This window comes from Asterias amurensis, chromosome 1 (genome assembly GCF_032118995.1).
Source record: "Asterias amurensis chromosome 1, ASM3211899v1".
Lineage (NCBI taxonomy): Eukaryota > Metazoa > Echinodermata > Asteroidea > Forcipulatida > Asteriidae > Asterias > Asterias amurensis.
In genome coordinates this window covers 7,988,949-8,014,041 of record NC_092648.1, presented here as the reverse complement: position 1 = coordinate 8,014,041, position 25,093 = coordinate 7,988,949, and the positions used below count along the sequence as shown (strand labels likewise).

General features: G+C 44.1%; 1 protein-coding gene across 2 annotated transcripts in view; it reads right to left on the bottom strand.

Moving 5' to 3' along the window:
• LOC139944585 (poly(A) polymerase beta-like) overlaps positions 1-25,093 on the bottom strand; it is a 161,176-nt gene that overhangs the window by 70,334 nt on the left and 65,749 nt on the right. For both annotated transcript variants that reach the window (XM_071941640.1, XM_071941647.1), the window contains 2 exons: positions 9,791-9,902; positions 7,188-7,277 (listed from right to left, as the gene is read on the bottom strand). In XM_071941640.1, coding sequence (XP_071797741.1) covers positions 7,188-7,277; positions 9,791-9,902 — 202 coding nt within the window. The remainder of the gene's footprint in view (positions 1-7,187; positions 7,278-9,790; positions 9,903-25,093) is intronic.

Genomic DNA, 25,093 nt, shown 5'->3' with positions numbered 1-25,093 from the left:
GGGTTAACTCGACGTTTCGATCAGTATGCTCTGATCGTCTTCTGGAGAATGCTGGACTCTGATGCTGCATGCTGCTTAAGTACTAGGGGGTGGATCAGCGGTGATGCACGAAGGCGGGAAATGTAGGCGGGAAGTGAACTCGATGATGCGTGGTGAAACCTGTTGTGGAGCCTTGGGTGTTGTGTGGGGGGTGTGTGCTCACTCAACCGTGTCAGTAGGAACAGGGGATAGTGAGGGTGTGGGGCCTAGGTGACTGAGGGTATAGATGACCCAAAGCAGTCTAATGTTGGGGCCTAGGGGGTGACCGTGGATATAGAAGGTCCATTGGTCGGGAGAAGGGGGAGCCAGATGTACGTGGAAGCCGATGTATTGGGGTACGGTGTCATGCTTGTGGATCTCGATGGCCTCTCTAATGCGTCTAGGGTGCCACGCCTGGATGGGAGCGATGATTTCTGCAGCATCCGCTCTAACGTAATGAGGCATGTCTAGTGAATTTCACTTTTGCGTTTTTCATATTAACCCAATTAAGCAAATTCCCCCCCCCCCCCCACAGTAGTGTGGATGGGGTCTACGAACGAATACTTACCGGTAGAGTCGAATCACTAATTTGCATATTCCCTATGCTGCGAGGCAGAAATGCTTAGACTTTTACACACAATAGCGCCCTCCACCGTCCTACCCATAACACCCCGCGACATGCCCGTCACGGAGTCGTCCTCTTTTCGATGAGCCCTACTAAATGTAAGCACCCAAGGACCGAGTATGTGGGGAAGGAGGGAGGGATACTCTACCGGTAAGTATTCGTTCGTAGAACCCATCCACACTACTGTGGGGGGGGGGGGGGAGTCTACTTCACTCTACTTACCGGTAGAGTTGAATTACTAATTTGCATAGACTCACACTGAGGTAAGGCGGTGGGTATACGCGGTGCTACTGCATGTCTTAAGGGGGGGGCATAGGACCCCGGCGCGCTCAAAATTCAGAGAACGCTTCGCGGCCAAAACGTACAGGGGGTATCGTCCCACGGGTGAACAAAACATTATAAGTATTGTTAGCACTGTATAACCGTGGAAAACTCACCTAAACACGTGACTGACGAGGTGGAGCTTTGCTCTGGTCTTGCGGCTCGGCTGGCCGCCTGTAAAACCGGTCTAACCGCTCTCCCCTCCACCTGTAGAACGTCCATCAGGTAGCAGTCAGAGAACGTGGAGGCCGCCCTTGTTATGTCACTCATGGAGACCCCTTTAAAGAAAGCCCATGAGGCCGATACTCCCCGTACCTCGTGGGCATGAACTGGACCATCGGTCGCTGGCCATCCGCCCGGCACCGAGTGGATGGCTGTAACTATCCAACGCGCGATTGTATCACGGGGTGCTGGCCGGAATGGTGGAACCGTGGACACAAACAGCTGTTCGTGGCCGGTTCGGATTGACTTTGTGTGATCGATGTACCACTTTAGCGCCCGTACCGGGCACCAAAGCTTGTCCGCCGCAACCGCCGAAAATTCCTTAATATCGGGAAAAAAATATCTGGGGGTTCGAAAGCACTGGATTGATTTTTGGCTAAAAACCCCGCCGTCGGGATCAGGCAGAACCCTCCCTGAGACTGTCGAGCCGTCGGTGAATCCTCTGTGGACTGCCGCAATGGCCAAAAAGATATAGGATGAAATCCCCAACTTCCTCTACAGAAGTATCGGCGGGATGAATAGCTCGCCAGCTACACCATTTAAAGAAATGGTGCAGTTGGCAGTCATAAACCCTTCGGGTTGTGGCCCTTCGGGACTGGGCAGCAACTTCTGCAGCCCGTCTCGAAAGGCCCGCTGCTCTGAGGGATCTTGTGACAGCACCCAGCACATCAGGTGCAGGTCCCTCGGAGTCGGATGAACCACTCCGGACCCGGGCTAGTATATGAGGTCCGGGCGTTGTGGGAGAACTACCGGCCTGTGCACCAGGAGCCTGACCAGCCGTGGGAACCAGGGCTGTCGGGGCCAAAAAGGGGCGATCAAGAGAACTTTGCAGTGATCCTGCTCGATCTTTGTCAGCACCCGTGGAATGAGGGAGATGGGCGGGTAGGCGTATGCCAACAGCCCCTCCCATCGCATAGCCAGAGCGTCGATCCGCCATGCCCCGAGGTCGGGACCCCTGGCGCAGTAGAGCAGCAGTTGAATGTTCGTCCGAGAGGCGAACAGATCCACATGAGGTCGGTCGATAAGCAGGAAGAGCGACTGGGCCACACAGGGGCGGAGGGACCACTCTGTCGGGACGATCCAGCCCCTGGAAAGAGCGTCGGCTGTGACATTCTCCTACCCCGAGATGTACACCGCCGACAGGGCGATCGCCTGCTGGATGCACCAGTGAATTAGGTCCCAGGCTAGTGCACACCGCCGGGCCGACCGGGTGCCCCCCTGGTGATTGATATATGCTACCACTGTAGCGTTGTCGGAGCGCACCAGGACGGCCTGCCCCACTAGCTGTGCCCGGAAGTGCTGGAGGGCATTCCGGACCGCCAGCATTTCCAGGACATTGATGTGGGTCGAGTGGTGTTCCGGGCCCCACACCCCCGCTATCTGGCGGGGGTCGAGGGTCGCCCCCCAGCCGTACAGAGACGCGTCGGTGACAACGGTCGGGGCAGGCGGAACACTCGACCACGTGTGAGGTTGGCGTCCTCCACCCACCATTGAAGGTGGGGGGTCAGCCAAGGCGTGGTAGGCACCGGGAGGTTGACCGAATTGACGGCTGGGCCGAAAATAGGAGAGGAGATGGAGCTGGATAGGTCTCATCCTCAGCCTGCAGAAATCTTCTAGGTCTACCATGCTGGCCATAAGACCGAGTAACTTGAGCCAGGCTACCGCCAGCGCCACCGTAGCCCCCAGGAAAAGGGCCACGCACCGCTGTAAGTTCTGTACCCGTTCCGCCGAAGGGCGGGCTAGCCCCCTCTGAAGGTCGAGAGCCGCCCCGAGAAAGGTGGGCACCTGAGAGGGGATCGGGTGCGATTTCTCGGTGTTGATGAGGAACCCCAGGCTGGACGTGAGGCGCCAAGTAAGTGTCAGTGCCGCGTCCGTTGCCTCCCGTGATCGGCCCACAATCAGCCAATCGTCGAGGTATTGAAAAATCAGCAGTCCTCGTCTCCGAAGTGCTGCCCCGATCGCCCGTACCACTCGGGTGAAAACCCGAGGGGAGGTCGACAGCCCAAAGGGGAGCACCCCAAATTCGTATAGCGTTCCGTTGTAGAGGAAGCGCACGAATTTGCGGTGTTCGGCCCTGATGGGGACATGGAGGTAAGCGTCCCGAAGGTTCATGCTCGCCCCCATGCCGGCGTTTGAATTGATTCGAGGATTGCCCGCAGCGTTTCCATGTGGAAGCGCTTTGGGCGGATAAATCGGCTTAGGGGCTTTAAATTTAGGATCGGCCGCCAAGCGTCTGCCTCCTTCTTGGGAACTAAGAAGAAAGTGGACATGAACCCTGTCCGTGTCCCCTGGTCGGGGACAACGCGTATTGCCCATTTTAGGAGAAGGGAACTGATCTCCCCTTCGAGAACACAGCGCTTGAGAAGGTCGGACGGGGTGGGCGTTGGCCGTACCAGCATGTCCGACGGGGGGGTCCTCGTGAACTCGAGTGCGTAGCCGCACTCGATTGTCTCGAGGACCCATCTGTCGACGTGATCTGAGCCCAGGACCCAGCCATGACCGGACTGGTCGGGCTGGGTGTACGGTCCCGAAAACTGGGAAAATTCCTGAACCTCGCGCCGGCCGGATATTGAGGCCGCTAAGGTTTGGAAAGCCGTGAGGAATTCATCTCGGGATAGCGGCTCGCTACCCCAATGATGCTTCCTATGGCCGTCAGGTGAGGAGTCGTCAGACGACCGAGGATGACGGTCTTTTCTGGTCCTCTGCTGCTTATTCGGTACCCACTCACGGGACGAATCCGAGGCTCGCTCTGAGGAAACCTGAGTGACAGGGATGCCCGAACAACGGGTGAAACCCGAAGACGAGGGCCGGCCCTGTGAGTGGGGTATCCCGGGGGAGTCCCAGGTACCCAACTCCGCACCCATAATCCTTCTCCCCATGGCCAGCGCCCCACAGCCTATGGCGTGGGCGGGTGCCTTGTTGGTCTTAAAACCTCGCAAAAGGCCGTCACCAACCATTGGGGGGAATCCACAGTGTCGGTGCGGGCCGGGTATTCTGAGCCATGCGGAGGGGGGATGCCCTCCGGCTTCAGAGACCCCGAGGCAGTGCTGGGAGAGTGGGCGGAGCGCCCCGAAACGAAGCCACGTTTTGCCCTGCCTCTCTTGGTCGCTGCCCCGGCACCAATTTTCTTGGCCTTGCCGGGGCGTTTGACCTTCTACTGGGTCGACCCACGCACACTGACTGAAGAGAGGGAGCGGGAAGCAACCCCTCTTTGATCGGTGGGTATTCCGGTTGACGTAGCCGACAGAGGCTGCGTAGGCCGGTTGGAGGACTGCAAGCCGGGCGACGGAGTGTCGCCGGCGCAGCCCCCCGAGAGCTCCGATTGTCCCGGGGAAACGGACGTAACCCCAGTAGTGACAGCCGAAGCCCTCCCCAGTTTCTTAACACTACTCATTATTTATCAATGAAATCAAACTATAGTTAATTTCACAACTCACTACAACAACAACAACTACAACTCTACAATTTTTCAAGTCTTTTTAAGCACTCTTAGCGAGGAAAGGTTTAGATAATGGTTGAACTGTGAAACAGATTTAAAACACACCCTCACCCACTCGCGGCTAAGAGAAAAGAGGACGTGACGGGCATGTCGCGGGGCGTTATGGGTAGGACGGTGGAGGGCGCTATTGTGTGTAAAAGTCTTAGCATTTCTGCCTCGCGGCATAGGGAATATGCAAATTAATTTGACTCTATCGGTAAGTAGAGTAAAGTAGACCTTAATATTTTAAATGAACTAAAAATCAAGACCATACGACCTTCCTGTCTGAAATAATGTGGAATTTTCAATGACCTTGACGTTTAATAATGTTATGACCCGTTTTGGAAAACACAAACTCCAGAAAAATTAATTTGAAAAAACGCGACGTCTCACACACTCATTAAAATAATAATTTTTATTTGTTTACGATAATGAAAACATCAATTTTTAACCCCCCCTGGTCAGGCAAACAAAATTACCAAAATGAACAAACAACTCAACGAGAAGTTAGATTATGATGTGTAGACAATTTCAACAATTAGTTTGGTAATGTTTACCTGAAATTTTAGAGCCATTTGCGTTGATATTTCCAACTTGAAATGCGAGTTTTGTTGTGTCAAGTCAAAACATTGTAAAGACAGCTGTCACTCAGCGCACAGCATCAACCCCCATGGGTATACTCGGCTTGAAGACCAGGGAACATTCGCATTTTCCCGTGCATGTTTCTTATGATTGTAGCAAAATTTCTTACCCAGCATGAAGTTTAACTGAAAGATTATTCCTTTATCATTCAGAATTATTTGGGTTTGGAACAATTCAACCTTGAAAAACCAAGAAACAATGATGGAAATTAGACACTGTTTTCCCAACGTTCGATAAACATTCCACTGTTCCACATGTCGTACGTGTAGCAAATTTGTGCATGGTACCCACGCAGTGTCCGTGTGTACATTGTCGTATTACCAGCGCTGCAACTAGCTATGGCAACAAGACCGGGTCGGGTGACGGACTCTCACGCTGAATGGATAAACATACGCCTCGGTCTGTGAGCCATACTAATCTCACGACGCGGATTTATGAATGAGAGATGTCATCGCTGATAAAACAGGGGTTGCCTTTGGTGACCTTTGGTGACCTTTGAACCCCTTTCAGTGTTCACACGTGTTTTTGTTGGCTATATTTAGACACCTTTAATCTTTGGCTTTCCAATGGTACTCTTGGTGGCGCTATGCAAGTTGTGTGAAAAGTTTTGAGACGCTCGCCAAATTTGGTGTTTTCAATGAATGTTCGCTGTCTGTCCCGTGGGATTTGGAACATTTTTGGATAATTATGTCAAGAACATGGCTCAGAAATAAAAAAATTAAAAAATTCAATAATTTTCAACAATTATTTGTTATGATTATGTTTGGTGTCAAATTACACAGAATGAAACTTTACTAGACATTCCTCATTCCGTTAGAGCGGGTCACAAATATAGGACGCCAACTCTCGAGCTATCGCATCTTTCTGAAACGCTCTCTTAGTGTTCAATGATTCTAAAGGGCCTGTCAACCCATGGTGTACCACCTGAACGTATGCAAAATATCGAAGGGGCAAGTTGGGAACACGTCGTTTACGTTAAGAGCATGCTGTGATACACTGTTAAAATATGGAACACGTTGAGCCTGCGAAAAACTTTTGAGCATGTTCAAAAGTTCTGGGCGTACTCAATGTGCTTCATACATTCTGGATAAGTTGCCCGTAAGTTTGTGGTACATTCGACATTCGTTGTCATACTCTGACATATGTACGTTAGGCTGACATACTGTACGTTAGAGGTACGTTACTTGTAGGTTGGTATCCGTTGATGTACGCCGGCTGTCGTGATGATTACTTATATGTGCCGCATGTCTTACCTATGCCTGACGTATCTCCAACGAGTCTCAACGTTATCTAAGGTTTCCACCTTATGTACTAATATTAGTATGTATAATTTAATTATTATGTACAACTTATGCCTGGTAATCGTGTAACATACATAACTTGTTATAAGTTAGTGATACGCTATCAATACATTTGTTGTACGCTATGTATATATTCATTACGCTATGGATACGCTATGGATACATTGACTTTTCCGATGCAATTCGCTTGGAAGGTACACGCTCTTGGACTTTGACACTTTTCTAAGTTTTTGTGTGTATACATGTATGTTGATATGTTGGCATGCCCATTACATTTGTTGCCACCAACCATTACCAAAGACTACAACCCTGTAAATTAAAAATGATATGCCTGAGTGTGTCGCATGTTTTTCAGTTTTGTCCTTAGTTCAGTTGTGATCGGGCTGTGGTCGGTGTTTCGCGACACTATCAAGCGAATTTGTTTCTGCTTATCCTTACCCTAAAATTTGTTCAACTTGTAACCCGGATGATTGGGTGGTTAACCACGTACATGTAACTGTCACAGTATTACTTACATGAAATCTCATCTAAACGTTTTCCATATTGTTATACTTTTTATAAGAAAATTATCTATACTTACTTTTGGCCCACAGTTTGATGGCTCTTAAAGCCAACCTGAAGTTTTCCTTATTTGGGACTAAATTGAGAATCTCATCAGTCACTCTACAACCTGCAGTTAAACAACAGAAGATGTAAAATAATTAAAATAATGTCAAATTACAAGGAGTGAAATTCAAGGAGAGTTCAAAGGCTCATACAGGCATCTACCGATACAATTTTCAATAGAGCCCTTGCATACAAATGTCACAAGCCCAAACTGGGCCTACATTGAGGCTTCCACTGTTCGACCTCAGTTTGACTTCAGTCATGGCGATCAAAGCAATGGGTCTTTACAATATTGATCTGTAATTTGGCCATTTCTTGTGCACAAACAAGTTATTTAGTTTAAAATTTATAACGAATTATATCATGTCTAAATATGTTGTTTTAGATATACACATGTAGTAATAGAGTACATAGTACACCAACAGAATTTAGAAGATATCGTAGTCACAATTAAACCAAGGCTAAAACAAGTATTGACAATGTATGATCTGTACTAGCCCTATATAGGACTCTTTCTCTGTACACAGGAACAGAGTCCTAACTATTGAGGCCCGTTTCTGGGGCGGAAAAATTTCACAGCTTCATAACTTAAATCTTACCTGCAACAAGCCACTAATTTCAACAGATTCACATTCCGTGGCGGCATACATTTTTCTGCGGTGTGTTTCATGGTCCTCATATTTTCATCACAAATCCGTCATTTTCGTGAAGCAATGCAGTTCCAACGTAAACAAATTCCCGTTTAGTTCATTTTCTCACAGTGTTGTCTGTTGTCGTGCGTACGCGTATACATTCGCGTGCAAGACGCACGATGCAAGCTTAGACGCATGAATTCGTGGTCATCGTATCTTGACTAGCACAGCGTTAACAACACATGAAATTTGCGCGTCGTGCGTCTTGCGTACACACGGCAGACTGTGAGAGTACGAACAAAAATGGGAGTTTCTTAATGTTGGGAGCTGCATTATTTCATGAAAATGAGGGATTTGTGAAGAATATATGACGATCAAAACCCACTGCAGAAAAACATAAACTGCCATGGAATGTGTATCTGTTGAAATTGGTGCTTTCTTGCAGGTAAGATTTGTGTTATGAAGCTGTAAAAAATTTCCGCCCCAGAAATGTACCCTGATGTCCAGGACGTCACTGTAGTACAAAACGAAAGTGTAAGGCCGCCAGGGCTAGATCTGTACCAAACTATGACCTCCAAAAGTTTTTTAATATTTGTTTATTATTGTGAATCGGCATTACACTCAATTGTAAGTCACAGCCAATAATTAGCCATGGCATGTTGAAATCTTGGAATTATTCCCTGTGACAAATACGTACAACAGAAAACAATCCTAGCATCCTATCATTCTCTCATAAACTGACTTGGTATTTTTCAAAAGAAAGGGTGAAACTCAGGAATTAAGGATTGCCCATAATCCCAGTTAAAGGGAGGTTTGAGGCAAGAATTCAAGTACCTTTCATTCCTCTTTGGATGGGAAATATCAAGCATACATATGTACATGTGGCACTGGAGGTGCAAGCACAATGCATGCTGCTAATATCTGGATGTGCTTAACGTTTAGCTTAACGTTTATAAGATGCAGTGGATTACAGTACACAATGTATACAAATATAACATGGTTTGAGGGTGACTAGTCGATATTAGCTCTCCGAGGTATTAGAAGTTGACAAACTTGTTCCTCAAGTGCGTGCTTGGTAGTTAGTAAAAATTAAAACCTGGCACGTGATGATAAATGGACCAATGAGAACTCGACTCTCCGCCATGATTATGTATGAGGTATAGTAATAGTAAATAGTCAAAACTTGTCAGCTCCAAACACCTTTAAATAAAATTACAGTCAGGTCACCAGTTACAGATTGCCTTCCTTCCCATCTTTGTTTTGCAGTACCGCTTTACTTTTGACTTGTCAAAATTGTCACTACTGCATACTTGTAGGTCTAACTACAAGACGGCATACAAATTGTTCATATCCAGATTCATAACACCAAAAATGAACTCAGTTTCTACATGTATACATGTACAGTATGTCTTAGTTTGTAATTCTGCACTGAACAGCTATGCAAACCAAATAATCTTAAAGAAAAAGACAAACAAAATTCAGGAGGAACATGTAAAATAAATGTGCCACTTGGAGCTAAATGTAGGTAGACTAGTTATTATTTTTTTTCCGGAGAATGGAAGAGTATCATTTACTTTTAAACTACTTTAAGTGGTTTAAAAGTGTGGCGTTAACGATTTTCTGAAAAATTGATAACTAAATACCAACCAAGCTAAGCATCCATCATTGCCAAGTACATATCCTTTCCCAATATTAAAGCTCAACTCCAGCAAAACACAAACAATTACGTTGGTAGTTGGAGAAGGCTTAGGAAAGCAGGCAACGTTTTGGCCCCAACTCAACATATTTTGCACGCTCAAAAATATACCGAAAGACAAAACTAGATTTCCAAGCCAGTTCTACAAAAAAATAATTATAACCACTGTCCTCCAAATACCACCCTCACCCCATATTACATTTGGCAACGTTTTCTACACAATCGGGATAGTTATTAGTATATGCCTACCGTTAAGACTCCTGACACACTTCTGATCAAGGTTTTTAAGAAGACTGTCATCGGTGAGATCCAGATTCTCTGGAATAATCTGAAGTGCTAATCTTGCAAACAGAACATCCATCTAAAGACAATGAAAATATAAAACATTTTAACTTAAAAAAAAAATATATACAGTGTAACAATTTGTATTCCTATGATATGAATGATAAAAGCTTCCATTACAAAAACTTGGATTGAACAATGGATTTCTTCAATTAATCTACATAAGATATTAAATTTGCAGCGGGGATGCAGAATACAGAATATTAATTTTGGTTTAATCCATAAACACTGTGTGTTGGCACTGTGTACTCAGTACTTTCCCAAGTTCAGTGAACAAAATCCAGGGCATATTACTCGGCTGGGATTTGAACCCACACACTTTGCAATTCTAGAGCAGTGTTATACCAAATGACCACCCAGGTTGCCTGGTAGCTAAAGGCAGTTTGAATTCCGGATGGTTTCTACGAATACTTACCGGTAGAGTCGAATTACTAATTTGCATATATTCCCTATGCCACCAGGCAACATTCCTAAGACTTTACACACAATAGTGCGTTCCACCGTTCTACCCACAATGCCCCATTGACATGCTTGCCACTAAGTCGTCCTCTTTTCTATGAGCCTTACCAAAAGTAAGCGAGTACTGACCGGTAGAGTTGAATTACTAATTTGCACAGACTCGCAAGGAGGAAAGGCGATGGGTATACGCGGTGCTACTGCATGTTTTCATGCGGCGTGGGCCCAGGTGCGCTCCAAAGTTCAGAGAACGCTTCCTGAACCCTACGCTTGATTATGGTCCATGCCCAAATGAGTTGGAGGTGTCGCCTCCATGGGTGAACAAAACTTAAGTATTGTTAGCACTCTATTATAGGGGAAAATCACCTAAAAGCGTGATCCCTGACAAGGTGGAGCTTGTTCTGGCTTCGCAGCTCGGCTGGCCGCCTGTAACACCGCTCGACCTGCTCTCCCATCCACCTGCAGAACGTCCTTCAGGTAGCAGTCGGAGAAAGTGGAAGAGTTTTTCCAGGAAGCTGCCCTTGTGATATCCTTCATGGGGACACCTTTAAAGAAAGCCCATGAGGACACCCTCGCATCTTATGGGCACGAACGGACCATCGGCCGCTGGCCCGGCACCGATAGTATAGCCATGACTATCCAACATAAGATCGTATCTCGAGACACCGGTCGGAATGGTGGACTGTGGACTAGAACAGCGGTTCATAGCTGGTTCGAATTGACTTTGTGCGGTCGATGTACCACACAGGGCACCAAAGTCTGTCGGCCCGATCGCCAAAAATAGCTTCAAGGTTGAGGACAAACTTGCTGAGGGTCCGGCGGTCGGACGTGACGTGCCAAGTTATCTGGAAAATCATCTCCCCTCGTCTCCAAAGTGAAACCCTGATTGCCTGCACCTTCTTCGCCTGTGGCATGGAGGCCTGTGGTTTTATTCAAGTTGATTTTGTCTGAGGCCTTGAGGCATTTAGCCTTGGCCTCCATGGAATCCTGAAACTTAGCGACAAACAGGTCTTTCGTCGTCAGAGGGAGCGCGTCGAGACGCTTGTCGTGCCCCGCGGACGGGAGGAATAGCACGTCTATGATGTTCGCTCTTCGTAATGATGTTGCTAGGGTCAAAAACCTTGCAAACTGGTCCAGAACGGTATGCAGCCCGTTGTCTAGAGGGCGGCTTTCATCATGTCTTCTGAAACCGCCGAGTACTCATCGTAAGCTAGCGTCTGGAAGGACGATGTGTGCATGCCAAAGCTTGACGCTGAGTCCATCTTCCTGGCTACCTCTCCCATCTTCCCTTGGGCTTTGCAAAGGGAAATTTTTGAAGAAGCTGTCCCCCATTCGGTGGCAAATTTATCTGACGCCGATTCCGGCAGAACTGGGTTTGGAAAATATCTATCGAAGTCCAGCGAGGGGAACTGACAATAAGTCTCTGCCCACTTGGAGTAAGTATTCCAAATGGTCGCCAACATAATGCCCTCGAAAAGATCACTGCAGACACGACCAAGTGGCATAGCTGGACAATTATTTCCGCTCCTCGGAGTCGGGCCGGTCCTTCACTTGAATGATTGCATTCAGGAGGAGGATCCTCAGATTTCTTGGCGGAAAGGCCCAGCACCCAAATCATGTCCTGCTGGACAAGGCGCAATTTAGTTTCGGCAATTGACAGCCGCTGAATGCTAGTGGCCAACTAGTCCTCTACCTGGGCAAGAGTTGCCGGACTCGAGAGGGTCCGAGGCACCTGTTGTCCACAACGAATTTAAAGGCTTTAAAAAATAAACTGCAGCGAGACAAAACATTCACAGAAACGTAGGCCTAATTTCTTACATTGTAACAACGTGTTGTGTACCTCATTTACGTCTCGAATGAAAGACCAACACGGAGCATTTTACGCTCATATACGACAAATATAGTGCTTGGAAAAAATGACGCATAAATAATTGATTTATGTACATCATACCGTTCAAAATAGTCATAAATCACTGTATTTAATTAACAATGTGCATGATTTTGAGGAAATGCGTAATAAAGGGTGAGTAATTCGTAACCCGGGACACAGCTCGTATTTCCGTAATGATTACGCCAAAATCGGAATGGTTGGCAGGTATGAACATGTACAACCGCTAGCTGTCGCAAAATAACCCAGTTACACTTATTGCTAAGAGAAGGGGCTTTCCCTGATGATTTTTTACTGCGAGGCAGCACTTTGTAAACCTGTAAAGGTGCTAAATGGTCTCATCATTTTAAGAAGTGATTTTGGGGTTGAACAAAGAATTGACTAGAGTGTGATTGTAACAAACGATCTACGGGGATCACCTTAAGGGGGATGCGACTTTGTGTTTCAGATATCAATTTAAACCACAAGGGAAACTGACTGGGTAAATTTGTAAATGATTTTGGGGTTGAACAAAGAATTGACTAGAGTGGGATTTCTGAAACAAAAAGTCGCATCCCCTTAAGGTGATCCCCTAGCTGCCGCTTCCCAGGTTGTATCGTAATTTGGGTATGATCCCTGGACGTGTGGACGTGTGGCTGGTGCCCAACTAAATTAAGCTAAGTTAAGAAATGTTGTAAGCAGTATTTTTTGCTTAACAGATGTAACTGGTGGCCAGGGGTCGATTTCAAAAAGAGTTACGACTAGTCCTAGGAGATATACAAATTGCATGGATAGTCCTAAGTTAGGACGAGTAACTAGTCCTAACTCGAGATAAGACTAGTCCTAACTCTTTGTGAAATCCACCTCTGGTATATGAAAGATTTTGAAAAGCATGTTGGGGGAAGGAAAGGGGTTCATGAGGGATCCGAAAGCGTCCTTGAGAGAACGTAAGCGTATCTTGAAATGAAAGCGTAGCTGCGTTTCTTGAAACCTTAGCGTTGCTGCATTGCTGCAGGTGCAATATAGTAAAATTCACGCTGAAAGGATTTAAAGTCACCTGGAAATATATTCTTTTTTCATTCAAACATAAGAGTATATGCTTACGAACAATAAACCAATTTTTTTAGTAATTGTTTGTCACGATTTATATGTTAAAAAATATATAAAGTTGTTTGGGGGGCTGACTCCGCCTACCCCTTTTGTGACGTCAATTGAGGCAGACTTTGCCTGCAATGCGTAAAGTAAACACACGTGCAAAGTACATGTAGGTCCAAGTCGTGAGTTGGTACATTTCAAAAAGTGTTTTTCTGCATTCAGCAGCAGTACACCTGGTCGGCATTGCCGGACACAAAAACAAAAATTTGAAAATGTTTTTTTTTTAAACGTACAAACTCGCGACTTGGTCCGTATAATGTACATGTACTTTGCAATTGTGTTTACTCTACGCATTACAGGCAAAGTCTGCCTCGATTGACGTCACAAACAGCGCCCTCTCGAGTTGGGGTCTATTCTAAAATTTGTAAATAACATAAGAACTGATTTTTTAAAACCTTAGTTAACTGTTATGCACATTCCACTCATCAAAACACATATGTGAGTTACAAAGGCTTTATTTTGAAAAAATACCACTTCCAGGTGACTTTAAGGGTTGTGTAACTGTATGTCTAGGCCTGTGCGACTACATGTATGTGTCGTAGTCGCGATTATTAAATCATAAGTCGAGTTGCGAATACTTTTTTTCAACGAATCGAATAGTCGTGGTAGTGAGGCGGCATAACACAAAATTTAATAACAATCGTGCATTTTGTGATAAAAGCAAGGGATTTGGGATATAGGTCAATTAATATGGTACGAAAATATTTGGATATTGGGCCATTTCAATTTCTGCCCCTAGTGGCTTTGGCGGCCATTTTAAAAAATGGCCGCCAAAAGCCACTTTTATCTCTATTTTTAATGCAAAACCTACTTAAATGTAAGCTTGTTTGAGGCTATGATACTGTTGAACTGGTCTGCAAAGGTAGTGGCAACTATTAACAAGTGACTACGTACTTCCTTTAGAAGGAGGGGTCAATTTGGCAGCCATCTTTCAAAATGGCCGCCAAAAGCCACTTTTGTCTCTATTATTATGCAAATCTTCTTAAGGTGAGCTTCTATGAGGCTACGATACTGGTCTGCAAAGGTGTTGGCAACTATTAATAAGTGACTGCGCACTTTGTACGGTAGAGGAGTCATTTTGGCGGCCTTTTTTTCAATATGGCCGCCAAAATGGCCGCCAAAAGCCATTTTTGTCACTATATTATTATGCAAAATCTTCTTAAATGTGAGCTTCTATGCGGCTACAAAATTGTTTAACTGGTCTGCAAAGGTGTTGGCAACTATTAATAGGTGACGACGTACCTTCTTTAGATAGAGGGGTAAATTTGGCAACCATTTTTTAAAATGGCCGCCAAAAGCCACTTTTGTTTCTATAGTATTGTGCAAAATCTATTTAAATGTGAGCTTCTACGAGGCTACAACACTGGTCTGCAAAGGTGTTGGCAACTATTAATAATTGACTGCGCACTTTGTACGGATAGAGGAGTCATTTTGGCGACCAATTTTCAAAGTGGCCGCCAATATGGCCGCCAAAAGCCAATGTTGTCTCTATATCATTATGCAAAATCTTCTTGAAAGTGAGCTTCTATGCGGCTACGAAACTATTTAACAGGTCTGCAAAGTTGTTGGCAACTATCAATAAGTAACTACACACTTTGTACAAGCAGATAGAGGTGTCAAGCAGTTAGTTCCATGTCATTTGACACAGAGCTCTGCCACGTCTTACTGGTCGGCAAACTGAAGTGGGCCCACCCTCAATTATTCTGATACACCTCATGACCCAGTTTGCATCTTCCTATCTCTCCAAACGGCCAAATCACCTCAGCCTGTGCCTCCCCAATACGATGCTGATCCCGATGCTGACTCTCCTCCTCAGTTCCTCACTTGACAGCCTGTCAGCCAGAGACGCCCCACACATCCACCTGATAATTCTCACCTCTGCTCGTTCCATCTGCTGGATGTGCCCCACCCCCGTGGGCCATGTTTCGCAGCCGTACACCATGAAGCTTCAGTCACAGGTCGTGTCTTACCTGGCCCATCATCTTCAGGGGCTGCGTCGTTGGTGTCAATTTTTTTTTCCATCCACTCCTCATGCGTGATGTCAATGCTGCACCCAGCATGTCACCCAGTTAGCTCGTACATGTCGCTGCAGACCTCTGGATCCGCTTCTCTCTTCCTCACGCTGTGAACTATCACCCCGACATCTCTTACAGGAGAACGTGACGCTGGCAGCATGAAGACTACCATCACGCCACCCTTCCCACACACACCACAAGGCCATACACCAGAGCTTGTCATTGACCCATCCCTGACTTGACTAACCCTCACCTTGGTCTTCCCAGCACTGATCTTCAGACCCTTTGTTTCCAGAAAATCTCTCCATGTTGCCATCTTTGCCTGTAACTGCTCTCTTGTCTCTGCTATAAGAACCAGGTCGTCCGCCATGTCCCAGGCAACTCGCCTCACGTCTTTGTGACACCACATCTAAACAGTAGCAAGCACCAGGGGGCTCAGTACCGAGCCCTGATATACAACAACCTTCACCTTAACTATCCCCTGTGCCTGTCCTCGCCACCGTACTAGCACCAAAGCACAACATCATCACAGCTCTTGTCAGCCATTCCTTCCCAACCCGCTTCCTTGGTACCCAGTCAAAAGCCTTCTCAAGATAAACAAATCTGAGGTATAGCGTCTTATTCCTGGCCAGAAATTGTTCCTGCATGGCAATGACAATGGTATCAGTAACTCCTCTCCCGGCATAAAGCCAAACTGCATCTCATCAATCTCCACCTGCTTCTTCAGCCATACCTCAAGTACTCTCTCCCACACATTCATCGCCTAATCCAGGATCTTGATTGCTCTGAAAGAGCCACACTCCAAAGGGTCACCCTCGCCATGAACAGGGGAACCAAGATGTTGTTCTGCAAATCTGTGGGAATGTGTCATTCTGCCAAAATGCCGTCAACCACTGTAAGCTGACACCTGTAGAGGCCTTCAACTTCTCGCCAACCATGACACTCCGGATAGACCAGCGGCCTTCCCAGATTTGGTGAGCTTCAGAGGAGGCAAAAAGGACCCTCCACACTCCACTTTCCACCTCCCTGTCTCACTCATTCTCCACATTGAGCAACCGCTCCGTGTATTTTCTCAACACCTGCTGGTGACGGATAGTGAAGGTCACTATCCGTCACCATGCTACAATCGTCATTATTGACACCGTTCGCACCAGTCACATCCTGCCGCTCCTTGCCATCTGCTTGGCAATCTTAAATATCCTCACCACTCTGTAGATCCGCTGCAAACTCCCTTCTCTTGGCATCGTGTGCCATCCACACCTGTCTCTGTGATATCGGCTTTGACTCGAGAATGGAGCACTGACCTCCTAGTAAGAGATTGCAGATCATGTTCAGAGTGTGCAACATGCTAAGAAAATGGTTAAGAACAGTTCAAAGGTTTCATCAGAGAATGTCTCATGGAAAGGTCAAACCTTCAACGATGTGATCCATCCAGTAAGCTGAAGCTGTTTAAATGCTCTACTAAACCAACCACCATGAACGGAAAGTAGCAGATAACTTCACTAAAATCTGACCTGGCACTCTTCTCGCTCAGTTGCTCTATATTGACTGTCAGAATAGATACGGAAACCTGGAAGAATTTTGTTGACACGAGAACCAAGCATTTCCCCAGCACTCTATGGTGGCAGAAACCTGTATCTTTGTACCAAAAGTGATCTTCTTGTGTGCTTGGAACAATTTAGTGAGGAACACTCTGAGGCTCCTATGACTAGCAACGTAGTTCTTGATGGATCAGTTATCATACTGATGATAAGGCCTGCTGCAGCTATTAAGGACTTTGAGAAATATACAAACAATACCTTCATTCCAAACATTTACCTCACAGTTTCATAAAGCGTCACGCGTCGATCTGGTATCGCATATATTGACAATTTCCTGATAGGTACAGCTAGAGCAAAGAGTGAGAAGGGCATACGCAGACGTGCAGTTGCAGAAACTGCCATACCAAGAATTTGCAAGAACGTCTTCGTGTAGACAGCATCAAGACAGAGCTCTTTAGATTCCTGTCTCATGCTTCTCAATCCAGCACTTCCTTTCACCAGATGGGGCTGGACTGAGACAGATGATGGTCTGTTTGAACCGTATTGGAAAACACTACCAGATGCGTCTCAAGCCTGCTATGAACTCGTAAGATGTACCTGCAACACAAGGTTGTGTGGAGAAAAGTGCACATGCATCATATCTGCATTTTAATGCATAGACGTGTGTGTGGAATGAGAAGGGGCCTTGCTGACAAGTTGATTTGAACTGACCACAATGGGAGATCGTAGCTTCAATATTTCCATCATGGTTGTGAGCCCCTATGGCCGAATAATAGTACAGCAATCCCGACATCGAAATTTTTAGTTGATAATGACTAGTGAACCATTTTTTAGGTTCTTGAGAAACAATCATAATATTATTGTACTGATCTTAACATAACTTATGAGTTAAAGGGGTGTTAATATTTAACAATTTTTGCAATTTTTAATTTAATTGGATAAAAAGGATAGGTTTATCATTCCAGAGCTTTTTTCTTAGTTTTTTATTTTGCTGTGTTTTTATTATGTGAAAAAGACGATTGCAAAATGGAAGAATTTGAGGACAAGTTGCTAAATACCCCCCTTTAATATGCAACATACCCCTTTAATATGATTTTAACATTGCTTAAATTAAGTACCTTTTAATGACATTAGTAAATGCTGGTGTTGATTTGTATGCAAACATGCCCCTAAAACGGGTATTTGGCGGTCTTTTTTTGGTGAAAAGTGGCCAAATGCTCCTTTAAGATGCAAAATGCCCCTTTAATATGATTTGAACATTGCTTAAATTATTACACAATCATTTCAGAAGATGATAAGTGCCTATTAATGACATTTGTAAATTCTGGTGTTGATTTCTAAGCCAATATGCCCATAAAACAGTAGTATTTGGCGGCCATTTTTCAAAATGGCCGCCACGGCCCCTAGGGACGGAATTTGCGATGGCCCAATATCCAGTTTTGTTCAGAATACTATTCTCTACATCTGTGCCAAATTTGATGCTTTTATCACAAAATGCACGATAGGTTAGCTATGCCGCCCCACTATGGCACGCCTACTACAAAAATAGTCACAACTTCCTGTTTGGTGAACCGATTGTATCGCTCACGACTATTCATGGCAACATAATTTACTTAAGAACAAAATCAGACATCAGTGACACAATCCTTTCAGCACAAAATTTACCATATTGCCCCTGCGGCACACAACATGCTGCATTGCCTCTCGGGAATTAAAGATTAGTTGCGACTAGTGTCGTAGTCATGACTATTTGAGATGCGACGAGTTGAGTAATAAATTTCACTAGTCGCCGAGGCCTACTGATGTCTCAGTTTGGTTGTGTTTGATAGGTAAATTATGTTGTCGTGAATAGTCGTGACTGTGAGCGACACAATTGATTCAGCAAGCAGGAAGTCGCAACTGTTTTTGTAGTTGTGGTGGCTCGATTTACTGCGAACTCGACTATTAGCAATAAGTAGTCATGATTTTGACATCAGTCGCAGTGCGTACCACTAGTCGCTCATCACAGGCTGTCCCACAGCAGCATTTTAAGTGCACAGTTATCACATAGTACTTTTGTGAGCGGCTGAGCTTACGACAGCTCTTCTACATTGTTGGGTGCAATGCAGTTTTCATCTAATTCTGTGTCTTAGATAGTTTATGGCAATTGAAAGACCATAGATGTTGCTCATCTCGCCCAACCCTTCTACTTTCATCCATTTCACTTGGTGTTCACTTGGTGTTATAGAGTGTCGCGGCCGAGTGGTTATGAGCATCGAATTCAAGTTCTGGTGCTAATAGACTGTGCAAGTCTCGCGCAGATTTGAACTTTCGGGACCATTGTGGTCCCAACCTTATGGAGTTTTACGTTGGGGAGATTTTGTTTCGTCCATTACTTTAGTTTAATATAGTTCATAACCATAAAAATGACATATGTTGTTAAAAATGTAATACTAATTAACAACATATGTAAAAGTAAAAATAAAGTCAACATAATAACGAAGAAAAACTGATATTAAAACTTGACCTCAGGTCAGGTTATTTGTAAAAAATTAAGAATTTGTGCCCATCTCCGATCACGAAACTTACACAGACACTTGTTTTGGTTGCGCGGGGTTGAAAGCCTTTTCATTGGTCGCGTAGGCGTCGGCTTCCTCTTTAAACTGCGTCACACGTTTATCTAACGCCCTTGCGGACCATCGTGCGTCCGCGTATAAACCAGCTTTCCGTAGTTTCACATTTGGGCGTAGATTTACAAAAGGGGTTTCAAAACATTTAAGATCAAACAAACATCCTTGTCCCAGAGTTTATTGTCTATACATAGACTTTAACCGATAATTGTGTATTTGTTTAAAAAGCTCAAACTAATTTAAACAAGCTCTAATGGGTATTTATGTTGTTCAGATTCGGCATTAATACAAAAATTTAAGCGAAGATTTGATTCATAAAAAAAAATAAGTTATTCAGTTGTCGTGTTTTCTCGCTCCGGCGCGCGCGAGACTTGCACAGTCTATTCACCGGAGTGTGGGTTCGAATCTCGGTCGTGACACTTGTGTCCTTGAGCAAGATACTTTACTATAATTGCTTCTCTTCACCCAGGGGTATAAATGGGTACCTGCGAGGGTAGAGGTTGATATTGTGAATGAAAAGCTTTCGGAGCGCCACGGCAGCTCGGGGCTGTATACTCCCTAAATGGGAGCTGAGAAAGATTAAAGGGATGTTTATTGGCCCAATGACCAGGGGACTAATGTAAAGCGCATTGATACGGTTTATTGTGAAATGCGCTATATAAGAACTTGTTATTATTATTATTATTCAAAATATGACAAACATCAACACCAGTCCAAAAGCATTGGTTGCACAACTCCCTCAGAAAAAGCTATGTAAACTCATCCTTAAAGTAAATCTCTGATTGGTATGATACATGTACATGTTAACAATAAACTGTGATACTTTGGTGGAACTATGTAGCAAGTTCTTCACGTATGTCTTTCTTGATTGACAGTTGATATGATGTTCCATTATTTCCAGAAGAATGACATAAATACAAATCATAGCATAGGTTGACTGAACATAAGGGGTCTCTTTGTGCTAAACTCTTTCTGCATCAAGCTTAAAATATGTAAAATATGTACATTTGTTTTATGATTATAATTAGTAATCATAAACCATCAAGATTACAATAATTGCAATCAAGTGTTAAACCTTTTGCACGCTATCGGTGACCTCAGTCGCCGAGCGTGTTTATTTCCTGCGCGCTGTCGGCGACTCCAGTCGCCCAGCAGTACTGCAAGTAAATAGATGAGAAACTCTGGGAAACTATTGGACCTGACCCCCCTCCAGCTGCATGTATATCTAGTTGTACATGTATGCAACGATATTTCATCTTGAAAAAAAACGATCTTTTGTCCCAAATATTCTCACAATTTCCGATCAAAAAGCTGTACGCTAAGACAAAATGCGGACACATTGGACATCCATGCGGCATTCCTGGAAAATTTTCAGGAATCAGACTCCGGAGAATCATACTTTGAAGAGCTTTTTCAAGAGATTCTGATATGTTGAGAATGCTGTATGTGTACTGTGTACGTGTACTGTGTATGTGTCAACGATAACGATGTACATGAACACGGTGATGGGTCGGATGGCAGCAGCGATGGGTCTGGATCGGACGATGGCCCCGATAAAAATCGACAGCAACTAGGCTTGGCGGCCGGTGATAGAATAGTGGTAATGAAAGAAGCGTATCTCAATTATTCTTTATCCAAAAAACATAATGTTTACTGCATTGGATGGGGAATAAAATACTCAGTATAAAACTTATTTTGTAATTTAGCCCAAAACACTTTCTTTACAGAGTAAAGGTCTTGAGGAAAAATATACATGTATGTGCATTTTAGTAGCGCCACACAGGAAATTCAGCACCAGGGGAACACTGTGTGTACAGCCTCGTAGCGCGCTAAGGGTTAAACGGTGCTTGTACACAAAGAAAAGTATCAGTTATTTTTTAAAAAAAAAATCAGCCTATGAGCCATTTTCAAATCAAGGGATATGTGTGTATGCAATTGTGTGCATTGAAGTGTTGGTTACTCCATGGTTACTCTAGTCAGGCAAATCCAACCTTGCATAAGGCTGGGTTCATACTCTTGTGGGCTCCTATGAACTATGAACTATGTTCGTTCCGCTATCGTCTCTGCTATCATGGAGACGATAGCCAAACCATGGCCAAACAAACCTCATAGTTCTAGGTACATAGGTACATGTACATGTAGGAGATAATGTATCTCTACTAGGCTCGAACTTCCTTTGAATGTGAATAGGAAGTGGATTTTGGTGAGGCAATAACTTTACGAGCTGCCCTTCCACTAATGTGACACAAGAAAGTTTGCTTCGCATGATAAAATAGCTGGAAGAAGGAGGCCTACATAACATTAAGTATTCACAAACATTATGACTACTTAAATAAGTTTTCTATACAGATTTGATCAATGTAAACCAAATTCTCTCCACTCAACACTTTGTGACAGGTACACAATAACTTGCGTCAGTTGAAAACGTTTGGTTGTACCATGGTATTGCACTAGTTTTTTATTCATGGAGGAAGGAAACCATCCATGGTAAATTAATTGTATTGTACATCATGGTCCATGGAGAGAAAATCCAATTGTACACACCCCAAGACGCACAGTCCAACTGCATGCAGCACACGACAATGCACGAAGATCTCACAAATTTATTCATCGCAACACAGACCATCACTATCAGCAGCGAGGGCACTAGCTGGTTTATTTTGACATAGTCATTAATCCATTGCCAACGAGATAGCAGATCGTGATAGCAGATCTATAACTTCGGCTTTTAAAAGTTTTTCATCTTTAGCATTCACAATCGCGAACATTATTCCTATTTTCCAACGATTCTTCCTTAATACTTAATAACATGCAGTTATATAGCGCTTAATACATGGTGTCTAAGCGCTGAACAGGAAGTGTAAGATAACAAAACAAGGATGGTTTCCTTCCTCCACGACAAACATAGAGCTGCCAATGTCGTGAATTCATAACATGAATGACCCTGGGTCACAGAATACATTATGTTAATTTATTACAACGATCGCATGCTGATTGGTTCGATCGGTTCCTTCGGAGTGCTGAAGCAGAAAACAATGAAAAAGTTAACACAGCGCTGCAAGATACCCAAGGGTGTAGTAGCTTGCCAGTATAGTCTAGGTTTCAAGTACGCCAGTAAATTAAAACATACCGTAGAGGGCACGCTGTAGCGTTTTACAACTGCGCGTAGTTAACTATCCAATATTGAGCACTATAGTCTTGGGCCAAGACTAAGCTTGACTCGGGATTGAAAGCGTAACTTTTGATGGAATTATAACACAAATTGAAGGAACGTGAGCGTATCTTGGAATGTAAGCGTAGCTGAGTAGCTTGGAATGTAACCATATCTTTTGGAACAACTCATGGGAAATTGTAACTTTTTATTGCTTAGTCAAGTCGCGACTACCGCCATCCAACTCACACGGTTTATCATGCTGCTATGACTACGTACTATAAAAGTAGTCGCAAGGGCGTGTGTTCCGATTGCTCCACGCTGTTGGGCCATACAACAATCTTCCGTCACACAGACACTCTGAAAGCTTATCTTACGTTTGATTTTTGACCATTATTTACGATTTGTATCCATAATCTGAATACCGGTAGTCTTTTGTGTCATATACTCGTGAATAATTAGCTTTTTTACAGCTGGAAGTGCCCTAACTCGGAAGATTTAGTGATTATTAGAACCACAGGTTCTAACTGTCACGCGACTCTCCTTTTTTTCTTCTTCTTTTTTTTTGCTCCGAAAACTGCTAAGTTTGATGATTTTTTTTTAGCGACTGTTCCTCTCCATTCCTGGAAGATCTTTCAAGTCATATCTTAGTCTATTTTCTAGCCCAATTAGCCTAATTCAGCCAGTGTGTCCATTTAATGATCTTTTCTATGCTATTTCAAGCTATACATTAATTTATTATGATCAGGTAGGTACAAATGCCAATTGTTATAACATGTCCCTTATCAATGGTGCTACAAAGAAAGAAGTCTAGGTACTCGTCAGTAAAGAATAGAAAGAACCCTGGTTTAAAGTAAGTGACTGTCATAAATTCCGCTTGGACAAATCCTTCTGCAAGTGAACTTTCTGCTCTAAAATGACAACAATCCCGAATCCATTGCAGTTGTACCCATCCGTTTCCCCTCCAATGGACCAAAAAGGTGTGAAGTTGGACGTAATGAACCAGAAAACTATGGCAAGATCTACTCTATGTGGAAGGATGGCAGACTTTTCTGAAAACTGCCTGATCACTTTGGTCGTCTTCTGACACATCTCTCATGGGAAATCCTCTAGTGCTCACTACCTCAAGTTAGGTCTTCCTCAGGGCTCAGTCTTCAGCCCCTTGTTTTTCACCATGTATATTATTAAGCCGATCAATGATATTGTTCATCAATGAAATTTTATATAACACTTATACTGTATGCGGATGATATCCAGATCTACTTACCATTCAACCCCATATATACTGTTATACACCAACGATATTCTGACAACCCTTAACTGGCAGTCAAATTGTGTATCTAAGATCAATAAGTGGATGACAGTCAACAAACTCAAGCTTAGTGAAGGAAAAAATCATTACAGCCTCCCCACATCATCTCTCACTGCAACAAGTAAAAGACATCAGTATCAGCCTTGGCAACACCCTTATCAAACCGTGTCCGTAACCTAGGATTTACTTTTCATCTAACCGGCAATCTTGGTGATCATGTCACACAAATGTGTCAATCGGCCAACTTCCAAATTTGTAATCTCTGGAATCAGACGATTTACATTTATTAAAGGCACCTGGAAATAGATTTTTTCCTTCAAACATTAGAGTATATGTTCCTGAACAATAAAATATTTTTTTGAGTAATTGTTTCTGACGATTTGTATGTTAACAGAATTTAATAAAGTTGTGTAGGGGGTGACTCCGCCTACCCCTTTTGTGACGTCAATCGAGGAAGACTTTGCCTCAATCGAAAATCGAAAACATGTACGTGCAAGTACATTCTAGTCCTAGTCGTGAGTTTGTACGTTTTGAAAAAGTTTTTTTCTTTAATTTTTCCGGCAATGTCGACCAGGTGTTACTGGATGCAACTAAATATGGTGTCAGTTTGCCAAGTTGTCCAGTCCGACGTCTTTTACAGCGCTTTGCGGCAAACACTTCGAGCCGTCGTGCTTCGAGAATCCGGAATACACTACACATTTTGTCATGAAGAGAAAAGTTCTTTTCTAAAACATTACGCCATCCAAATAATTTTTCCAGCTAGTGGGGAAGTCGAAGAAGGTACATGAAAGACATAACGAATCTAAAGGAGCAACGTGAAAAAAATCAGGTATTGTTTCAACTTTGAGGGCATGTTTTTAGCTTGCACCAAGCATCACTATGATGTGTTGGCACTGCATGCAATTCATCGCGTTGGTGGGCAAGTTAGGTTTACGTGTATTATCACCGCGCCACCTAAAATGCGCACTTCACTGCATAACGCACAGCATACAGTTATATATGAAAACGCAAAGTGAAATTGCCCACCAGTACAGCATTCAAGAATTTCTGATGATGACGTCAGGTGAAATAGATCAATAGCAAATTCCTCATTTTTAATATTAT